The following is a 10,365-nucleotide window of genomic DNA, read 5'->3' as shown; positions in this document are numbered from 1 at the left end:
GGGGGGGGGGGGGTGAGTCCTAAATGCACCCCCACTGAATTCTTAGTGGAAGGTCCCTGACCCCATCCTCCCTCCCACTCTCGACTCACCCCAACTCTCAGCACGTAGGCATATTCTGCCAGCAGTGTGGGACTGATGATTCGCCACTTGTGCTTTGTCCGCTTGAAATGTGGGTCAGGGAAGAGGAAGAACATCTTTGTCAGCTGTGAGACAGACGTGCACCAACAGGGTTGTGAGAGCCTGGCCTCCATGCCCCACCTGCTTACCAGCCTAACCCATGGGTGCCCCTCCCCACCTGGCCCTTGCGGAAGAAGTTAGGAAGGTGTTTCATGGCATTGCTACGGAGACAGGCGATGTTCTGGAAACCCCCTCCAGGAGCTGCTCGTAGGGCCCGAATCCGGTCTTGCACATAATCTGAGACTTTCACCCGGATCTCCAGACCCAGAATCAGCGTGTCTGGGAACAGCGGTGATAGTTCCACTGGTCACAGAAATAGGAATGGAATCATCAACCTCATACTTGCAGGATATTCAAAGGAGTCAACACAGGAAAAGGAAGCCTCAATCTGCAATTACCAAAATCAATAATGACAAGTGTGGCAAGAGAGCTACCTGTATGGATGGCTCTGTGCTGGAGGAGTGGGCTGGGGGAGACCCAAAAAAAGTCACCAGGACTGGAAGTGGGAGGGCCTGAGAATACATGTATCTTTGCATGTGCTTTAAAGTCTTGACAGTGTTTTCACACATGTCTCATTTAATCCTCATTACGTTCTGTGGTAAATTGCAAAGATGAGAAAACTGAGGGTAGGAAACGCCCGAAGTCACAGAGCTAAGAAGCAGAATCAGAGCTTGAACCATGGTTTTCCGCCACCAAGTACCATGAGCTTCCTCTCTGTCATGCTGTTATTTCTATGGAAGATCTAAAAACAGAGAAGTCGGTCCAGCATGTATGGCTGGGACAATACAGACAACACAAGAGAAATTCGAAAATATGAGCATGGAGAAGGAATGAGTTCTGGTGAGGCAGGGGGGAGGGGGAGGGGTGGTGGTGGAATCCCCAGAAAGACAGTTCAGGATCACTGGCCACAGCGACTAATCTCTGACGCTTGTGCTCACCGGCTCACTGACCCGGCACCTGGCAGGTGAAATGGCTCACGTAGGGACTGGGGCCAGGGGCAGGGCCAGACAAGACAACCCAATTTCTAAGAGGCTTTGAGGCAGCCCCCTCCCTTCTCCAGGGCAAAGGCCACAGACCCAGAGTGGAGGGAAAGTGGAGGTTCTCCACACTGATGTCACAGCACCAATGTCTGGTCCGAAGGGGAAAGGCCAACTATGCCCCTGCCCCAAAGCTGCTGAGTTGGCAGAACCTAGGCGTTGCCTCTCCTTGCTCCAGAGAAAGGGCCAGAGTGTTACCTAACAGGCCTCCGTAGCCACAGCCTATGTCTGCAAACTCCACTTGGGGTTCAGCTCTCTTTTCTTTCTTATCCTCCGGGTCATCGTGGCTCTGATTTTGAGTCAGTGGAGCAAAGAACTCTGGGTATAGCTCAGACCAATCCATGTCCTCTGGCTTCACAGGGCTATTGGAGAGAAGACGTGAGAAACATGAGAAGGTTGGTCATACCATTGCAGGAGCAGTACTGTGTGTGGGGGTGGATGGGTGAGGGTGGGAGATGGATGAGAGGAGGGTTTCTCAAAAATTCTGTAAGAGCGGGCCCTTTGGCCTCTAGGAAGCACAATGGAAACCACCCTTAACCTCCCAGTGTGAATCATAGGCCTATCAAGAGGCCCATTATTGCTGATCTGCCTGTCTCCCATTTCCAGGGTTGATGTGACTCTGCTTGGGCGGCTCTCCTTTCTGGGGCTCAAGTTCCCCTTGTCCCAGAGACTGGCTTCCTAAGGCATAGGGACTTTGCTTTGTTGAAGTTCTCTGCGGGAAGAGGATGGAGTAAGATGTGGGCAGGATTGTGTATAAGTTTGTCTTCTTTTAAAATTAATTTTTATTGAAGTATAGTTGATTTACAATGTTGTGTAAGTTTCTGCTGTACAGCAAAGTGAATCAGTTATACATATACATATATCCACTCTTTTTTAGATTCTTTCCCCATATAGGTCATTACAGAGTATTGAGTAGAGATCCCTGTGCTATACAGTAGGTTCTTATTAGTTACCTACTTTATATGTATAGTAGTGCATATGTCAATCCTAATCTCCCAATTAATCCCTCCCCCCAAGTTTGTCCTGTTTTAAATCCCACAGATGAAACTGAAAGATGGAAACGACATTCGGCCTCCATTACTTTAGTCTCAGTAACAATTTCTTTCTCTTTCCAGACTTGCAACCCTACCCAGCCTTCGGCCAGAACGCCACGCCCCCTCCTAACCCTCCAACTCCGCCCTCTGCCCAATCTCTCCGACCCACCCTCCGCAAACTGACGTCACCCAGCTGATCCTCCGGAGCCTACCCTAAACCCTCCAACCGTCGCAGCACAATCGCTTTTCCCGGCTACTCTGAGAATTCTGCCCTACTCTCCCTCCCCCGCTCGCCCCTGCCCTGCTCACTCACTAGCGCAGCGTATGGTCCGCCATGGGGTTGGAGTGAGCCCGCTGCCGATAGTAGCGCTTCTGAGGCTGAGGGGCCTCGGCTCCTGCTGCGGCGTCCCCAGTCTCGGTTCCCGCCATGATCCCCAGCCCGGGTTTATCCACCGAACCCACGTGGACCACGACCGAGGCTCAGGGCGCACGAGAATGACGCACGAAGGCACGTAGTGAGCAGAGCCCACCCCTTAAAGCTCCAGGAGTGAATTCTGCTGGGCTGGGCAGGGAGGAACGCTAATTTCCTTAGCCTGCTTCTGTTTGGTCTGGGTTACCACCCCGGTTGCAGGCCCCCGTGCACCCCGCAGGTGAGAGGGGTCCAGGGACCCCGCTTCCTACGGTGAATTAATCCTCCCTCCTCTCCCCTTCTCCCGCTCTCCGAGCAGTCGACCGGGTCTGACCCCCGTGGTCCGGCGTGAGTCCCATCGTGTGTGCGCTGGGGACCGGAGCTAGGGAGGCAGCTCCTCATTCCACCTCCGGGAAGTCAAACTGGAGAAAGGAGGGCAAACTCGGGGAGGCGGGGTTCGGTGCCACTGGGCAGCCGAGACGGCCCGCGGTCCTCAACCCCCACGCCGCTTCAGATCCAGGATCCAAGCGCTGGCCGGCGACCGGGCACTCTCGCGGCCAGATGGTGGATCCCCGCCCAGATCCCGAATCAGAGCCCGAATCCGTGTTCCCACGGGAGGTCAGACTCTTCGCCGACTCTTACTCGGAGAAGAGCCGGTTCTACTTCTGTGGGCACGTGCTGAGCATCACGGAGAACTTCGGGTCCCGCCTCGGGGTGGCAGCGCACGTGTGGGACGCGGTGAGGAGTGAGCGGCTTTGGGCTAGGGTCCGCGGAAGGTCAGACCCCGGACTCTCGCTTTCCCATATGGAGCCAAATCCCCGCTACAGTCTTATCTTTTCTCTCTTTTCTCCCATAGGCTCTAAGCCTGTGCAACTATTTCGAGAGTCAGAATGTGGATTTCCGAGGCAAGAAAGTGATCGAACTGGGCGCTGGGACGGGCATCGTGGGTATCTTGGCAGCGCTGCAGGGTGCGTGAGCTTTGCGGTGGGAGGGGGTGGGGGGGAGGACGGGGATGTGGAGAAGTTGTCACTTCCTGTATTCTTGGGAGAGGGGAGTGGTTTGGAACCAGCCTAGTCCCTTCTTTCTAACAAACTTTTTTGCGTGTGTGCCCCTACTTGCTCCTGTGTGCCAGACAGCGCTGATTGGCTGTCAAAGCACCCAAGGTGGTTAATTTGGGGGCAAGGAATAAAAATCGGGCAGGCCTTAATAGAAGGAGTTTTTCCTACCTTTTTGCTCTTTGTGATTTCATGGATATTTACAAGGAAAAATCTCCTTTGCTTTATGTATGGTCTTCTGTCAAGATGCATATATGGGTGTATCCTGTAGGGGGAGTAATCTGCAGGTATTAAACCTCATGAGTACTTTATGACTTCATTGTGAATATATTTTTGATTCTTTAGGTTTTCATTGCTTGGGAGGAACAAGCTTATGAGTTTCTGAGGGTTAGGGTGTGTTTTGTGGGAAGTGGGGTAGGAATTAGGCACTGCAGACTAAGGAAAAGGAAAAGGGAAAGGAAAAGGTAAGGAAAATTTTGCTCCATTTTTGTTAAGAACCAAAAACTACAAAGGAAACGGTTCCTTAGTTTATAATCTAATGGGCAGGCAAAACTTTACACCGAAAACGTTCCTTTAAAAACACGATGTCATCTCCCTAGGAATGCAAATTAACATGTCCTTGTTCATAGGGACATAACACAAAACACATTCAGGGAAGTCTTCCCAGAGGCAGGCATTCTTTCTTCTATTCATCCAACCAACATGTATTTGGAGTCCCCTATGTGCCAAGAATCATGCTAGGTATTGGGATACAACAATGAGTAAGATAGATTTCCTCTCCCCAAGGAGTTTATGGTCTAGTGGTGAAGATGGGGGAAGACGTTACTGGATGAGAACTATGGCGAGGTATGTGCAGAGCCAGTGGACATGCTCTGGCCGTGTCTCCCTTGACTCTCTGGGAACCCATCGGGAGAAGCTCTGTCAGATGAGGAGTATGAACATAGCAGGCTCAGAAAGAACTGAGGGAGTGTCAACAGCAGCTTTCCATGAAGGAATGGGTGGATGAGAAGTGGGCAGCTATGCTAAAATGGGAGAAAAATGGGTGTAATATGGATGGAAACATCTTTCACTTGCTCCCAGACTGGCTTCTCCTTCTTTTGCTCCCTATTCTGCTGCCAAGTCAGAAATCTGGGTGTCATTCTCATCTGTTGCCCTCTCCCCTCTCATCCTGGCAATCAGTGAGTCCTTTGGGTCATATGAACTTAATACTTCCCCAGTTCTCTATTCCTCTTCCCTCCATCTCTAGCTCAGGCCACTGCCATCTTTTCCCTGGATTTTCACAAGTGTCTTCGAGCTTCCCTATGGGGAACTTTGGCTTGCTCAAACTAGATCTTGTGCTCTTCTGCCACCAAACCTGTTTCTCCCTCAGCCTTCCCCATCTCAGTGAATCAAATTACCATCCACCCAGTGGGACATCTAGACCCACAATTGACACGTCCCTTTTTCTCACCCCCAACTCCATTATCCAAGTCTGAGGGATTTATCTCCTAAAATCTCTTGAATCTCCTGTTTTTCCATCCACACTGATGGCTCCCCAGTCCTTGTCACCATCACTTGCCTAGAAGGCTACAATTAGTCAAAATTGTCTTCCTGCTTCTACCCCTTGCCCACACCTAGACCGCTGCCCATTCCACCCGACTGGCAGAGTGATCTTTTGGCATCTCTTCCCCATCTTTCAATGGCTTCTTGTTGCTTTCAGGATAGAACTAACCCCTTTGGCATGGCCTCCAAGGCCCTGCGTCTCCCTCTAGCCTCTTTCTGTGCCTCTCCCTCTCCCTCTTGTACTCCTTGTGCTACCTAGTACCCTCCTGTCAGTTTTTCAAGCCTATCACGATGTCCCCTTCCTTGGAGCCTTCACACTGGCTGTACTGTATGTCTGGAACCCTTGTACCACCTGGTTAATGCATATGCCTTCTTCAGCGCTCAGCTCAAACATCACTACCAAGGGAAAGCCTACTGGACACTCCCACCCCCAGGCCCTCCTAGTATAATATACACAACTGTGTTGACTAGTTTTATTTTATTTATTTATTTTGGCTGCTCCTCACAGCATGCAAGATCTTAGTTCCCCAACCCGTGACCCCTGCAGTGGAAGCACAGAGTCCTAACCACTGGGCCGCCAAGGAAGTCCCTGGTTTCATTTTAAATTTGTTGTCACTATCCTCAGATGCGTCCTTAAGCGCTGCCCAGCTAGCCTCTTACCCTGCCCTCACCCACTTATTCTTCTGCTCTCCTAAACATCTTGTTTCTTATCTTTTTGCCCTTCCAACTTCCAAATGTCTCCTCAGCTGATGACTTTGTTTCCTAGCTCTTCTGATCGCTTCTGTTTTCTCATAGCAAATATCCACATGTTCTTATCACAGCATCTCTTCCCCGGCTGTGTCTGTGTCTGTCTGCACTGCCTTCTCTCCTGTTCCCATGGCAGACGTGCTGTGCTCCTAGTTAAGGGCAAGTGTGTGTCATGAGACCCCAAACCTTCTCATCTACCTAAAGACATTGTTCCTGCAAACACCCTGCTCCCCCACCTCTCCTGCATTTATCCGTTTTCCCTTCTCTCTGGATCATTCCATATGTGTGTTTGTGTGTATTATGCACATAAATAGGCTGTAATGTCTCCTATCAGAGAAAACTCTTGATCCTACACATCCCTCCAGTTACCACTCCATTTCTCTGCTCTGCTTTATGACAGAACTCAAAAGAGTTAATGCTCATTGTCATTCCTCTCTTCCTATTGTTTCCTCAATTCCATTCTAGATTCTACCCGCCTCCCCAACCCAGCCTGCCCTCTCCACTCCAGTTGCTCCAGAAAGGCTGTGAGCTTCACTTCTGACCCATGTTGTTAAGTACAAGAGTCAGTTATGAGCCCACCTTACTGGACTTGGCAGTGTTTGTCTCTCTCTCCTCCTTGGAAGACACTTCCTTTGGCTTCCAGGGCACCACACTTCTGGGTTCTAGCCACCTCACTGGCATTTGTTCCATTCTCCTTTGTTGGTTCCTGTTCTTCGCAGCTGAAAGTCTGAGCATGCCAGGGTTCAGGAGCTGTCCTCTGAGCCCTCCCCTTTTCTGTCTACACTCACTCCCAAGCGGTTCCATCACCTCGTGGCTTTAAATACCCTTTCCATGCTGATGACTCTATGACTCTCCCATTTATATCTCCAGATTTGTTTGTATAATCAGCTACCTACTCGATATCTTCCTGTGGTTGTCTGATGTACATCTCGAGCTTAATGTGCCCAGAAATGCACTCATGACTTTCCTGTCCATACCTGTTCCTCCTGCAGCCTTCCTCACCTGAATAAATGACAACTTAGTCTTCTAGTTGGTCGGGCCAAATATCTTGGAGCCATCCTCAACCTCCCGCTCCCAATGTTTCATATCTAATCTGTCAGCAAACCCTCTTGACTCTACCTTCAAAATATATTCAGGATCTGACCAATTTCCTAGACATTGCTGCCCTGCCTAGAATCTGGCCCTACTATTATTTCTCTCACTTACTCTGCTCCAGCTACTGGCCTTCCTGCTGGTCCTTAGACTTTCCAGGCACACTCCTGCCTCACGGTCTTTACACTTGCTAGTCCCTCATCTGGTACATCTTAACCTGAGAGACCCACAGAGTTTGCTCCATCACTTCCTTCAGGTCTTTACTCAAACATAATCTGCTCCATGAGGCTTTCCCTAACTACCCAATTTAAAATGACATTCCTGCCCTATCCCTCAAGCAGTTCTTATCCTCCTTCCCTGCTTAATGCTTCAGCATAGTATTTATTACCATCTGACTTACAGTGTGTTTTGTTTGTTTCATTTTGTTTGTTGTAGGTCTCTTGCCACTAGACTGTAAGCCCCAGGAGCAGAGGGATTTTGTCTGATTGGTTCACTGCTGTATTCTCAGCACCTGGCATAGAGGCACATAATGAATATTAATGAATGAATTCTGAGTATTTTCTCTTTCTGTAATAATCACCATGATCGTGATTAAATAGTTTTGCATTACCTCATTTGTCTCTACCTCTATAACAGAACTCAAGGAAGGCCAAGGTTTTGTTTTACTCACGCCTGTACCCCGAGAACTTAGTAGATGCTCAGTAAATATATTTACTGCATGAACAAAGCTTTCTGAAGTCCTAATCTAATCATCTTCACCCTCTGCTTCTGCCCTTAAAACCCATTGCTCTCAGGATCAAGCCTGAATATCCTTAGCATGTCATAATCATTTTCCTTTGTACTCTCATGTCTGGACACTTTTCTCTTCCCTTCCACATCCTCTGAGATCCAGCCTTCCTTGAATACACTGTGCTCACTCCCAACCAGGCCTTTGTACTCTCTGATCTCTGCTTGGGAAGCTCCACTTGACTAACTCCTCCTTGTCCTTTAAGGCTTGCTGAGGTCATGTCTTCTGGGAAGCTTTCCAGATCCACGAGGGCTGGTTTGTGTCAGTAAGGGGTGGGTGTGCAGCCCACCTCCAGCTTAGTCCTGCCCAGGCTTCTGCTGACATCTAATTGTCGTGTGTTGGGCAGAGAGGTTGAAGATTAGCTTAGAGAGAATGTTGATGTTGTAGAATGTAGAGTAATGAGATGGCTGTGGATGAGGTTGAGGTTAGGGCAACTAAAATTCAAAGTGTGGACTTTGGGCTGTCCAAACATTATCCTCTAAGCCCTGAGGTCCCTGCAGCTTCTGGGCAGGAGCCGAAACCCCTTGGTTGGTCCCTCTGACTTGCATTTCTCCTCCTTCCTCTCTCTCAGGGGGGGATGTTACCATCACTGACCTGCCCCTGGTCCTAGAACAGATCCAGGGCAACGTCCAGGCCAATGTGCCGGCTGGAGGCCGGGCCCAGGTCCGCGCCTTGTCCTGGGGGATTGACCAGCATGTCTTCCCTGGAGACTATGACCTGGTGCTGGGGGCTGATATCGTGTATCTGGAGCCCACCTTCCCACTGCTGCTGGGGACCCTCCAACACCTGTGCGGGCCCCATGGCACCATCTATCTGGCTTCCAAGATGAGAGAGGAGCACGGGACAGAGAGCTTCTTTCAGCACCTCCTGCCCAAGCATTTCCAACTGGAGCTGGCCAAGCGGGATGAGAATGAGAATGTTAACATCTATAGGGCCAGGCACAGGGGACCAAGACCTGCTTGATGTCACCCTTCTGCTCCTCTGAACACCTTGTTCTAATGAAGGAACTGCCATATGTCCAGAGCCGTAAACATAAGGACCCAAAACGATGGATTTCCCTTGCCGCTGTCTTTCCTCCTTCCCTTTTTGTTTCCTGAGATACTCTTGGGCAGGTGCAGGGAGGTGCTATGTGCTAGCAATACTAGAGCCCTAGCTGTACTGGGCTAGAGTGCAAAGGAAATTCCCAGTTCCTGTTCTCAGCAGAGGAAGATGGGAGGGTATCCAGGATTTTAGGGGAAGGAGAGGTAAGTGGGATGTGTGAACAGTGGCTGCAGAGAGACAGTCATGATCCCATCTAGTCCTGCTGTTGTCTTTTTATACAGAATGGACTTTTTTTCCAGATTCTACTGGAATTTTTAAAAAAGGAAAATAAATAAGCATTAAAGATCTCTTCTGCATCCAGAGAACTCGGGCTTTTACTGGGGGGCTGGGAAGCAAGAAAACTCCAACCACCCACTTCTTGCTTCTAGAGATAGTCTGGTGGAACCATGGCTCTAACTGGGTCAAGTCCTCCCAGCCCTGAAGTTGGGGATAGGCAGCAGAGCTGTCCTTTGGACCATAGCTCCTTCACTCTTTCTGGAGTCGGAGCTCTGATCACTAAGTACCAGGTTCTCTTTGATTTTTCTTTAGTCCTTCCTTCCTAATGTGTTTCCCCTTTACCTCTTTTCTCCTCCCACTGTGGGGCCTCTGATGGGGGCTCTTCTGACTTACTCCTTGGGCCACACATCACCTCCTGGGGCCTCCTGGCCTCCATTCACTCCCCTTCAAACCATTTTGTAAACTCTGGTGATCTTCCAAAATCAGCTCCGATTAGCTTCTGCTGCTGCCCAACAGAAGCAAGAATAAGCTCTTCTGCTTGGTACTCAGTGTGTCCCGTGTGATCCTGCTCCTTCATTTCCTACCGGTTTCCTACATGTGTGGCAACCTCTGGCCAAATTACAAAAGGTCTACTCTTTGTTCCCTAAATCCACACCAAAGTTCCCTGGCTTCTTCCTTCATTCTTTTTGATGATTCCCTGCCTGGAAGGGCTATTTCTACCTCTCAAACTCTTCATTATTCTTAGCTCCTCTCCTGAAAAAAGCTTTTCCTGAGCCTCCTGTTTGAATATGATTTCTTTCTCCCTTGAGACGCTTTAACTAACTGTTCGTCTTGTGAGGCTTACCTTGTCTTGTGTGATCATTTGTCTGCTCCCTATTTTCTCACCATTAGATTACCTTGGAGGGCAGGGCTATGGTTCCTGGCACACAGTTGGTGTTCATCAAATATTTTTGTTCGTTCAACAAATATTTACTCCTCCTCCCTGTATGACCTTGGCCAAACTTCTGAACCCACCCAACTACCTCACAAGTTTGTCATGAGTCATAAATGGATAATGAATATGAAGTACATTGGAAATAAACATGAAGTGTTACCACGTGTCTTGTATTGTTATTTTGTGACACTTCTGTCTCATGCTTTCTGTTATTTTACCTGCGGGGGGGGGGGG

At 49.4% G+C, this 10,365-nt stretch overlaps 2 protein-coding genes across 2 annotated transcripts in view; one reads left to right on the top strand and one right to left on the bottom strand.

Moving 5' to 3' along the window:
- The window catches only part of METTL1 (methyltransferase 1, tRNA methylguanosine), a 3,721-nt gene extending 1,044 nt beyond the window's left edge, over window positions 1-2,677 (bottom strand). The window contains 4 exon segments of the mRNA XM_007467795.1: window positions 90-203; window positions 296-480; window positions 1,413-1,576; window positions 2,562-2,677. Of these exon segments, the coding sequence (XP_007467857.1) occupies window positions 90-203; window positions 296-480; window positions 1,413-1,576; window positions 2,562-2,677 (579 nt within the window).
- A 488-nt stretch (window positions 2,678-3,165) lies between these two features.
- EEF1AKMT3 (EEF1A lysine methyltransferase 3) lies at window positions 3,166-10,295 on the top strand. The gene is made up of 3 exons (XM_007467630.1): window positions 3,166-3,395; window positions 3,514-3,625; window positions 8,452-10,295. The coding sequence occupies exons 1-3, from the start codon at window positions 3,219-3,221 to the stop codon at window positions 8,841-8,843; spliced, it is 681 nt and encodes a 226-aa protein (XP_007467692.1). The 5' UTR covers window positions 3,166-3,218; the 3' UTR covers window positions 8,844-10,295.
- Window positions 10,296-10,365: the final 70 nt, after the last annotated feature.

The sequence above is a fragment of the Lipotes vexillifer genome, unplaced genomic scaffold (genome assembly GCF_000442215.2).
Source record: "Lipotes vexillifer unplaced genomic scaffold, Lipotes_vexillifer_v1.1 scaffold387, whole genome shotgun sequence".
NCBI lineage: Eukaryota > Metazoa > Chordata > Mammalia > Artiodactyla > Lipotidae > Lipotes > Lipotes vexillifer.
This window is presented reverse-complemented; position numbering and strand designations above follow the sequence as displayed.

Bases quoted from the DNA above. Each gene is read 5' to 3' on its own strand.
- EEF1AKMT3 (XM_007467630.1), top strand. From the start codon at position 3,219: ATGGTGGATCCCCGCCCAGATCCCGAATCAGAGCCCGAATCCGTGTTC. The intron at 3,396-3,513 runs GTGAGGAGTGAG...TTTCTCCCATAG, and splicing joins CAGCGCACGTGTGGGACGCG to GCTCTAAGCCTGTGCAACTA. The intron at 3,626-8,451 runs GTGCGTGAGCTT...CCTCTCTCTCAG, and splicing joins TATCTTGGCAGCGCTGCAGG to GGGGGGATGTTACCATCACT.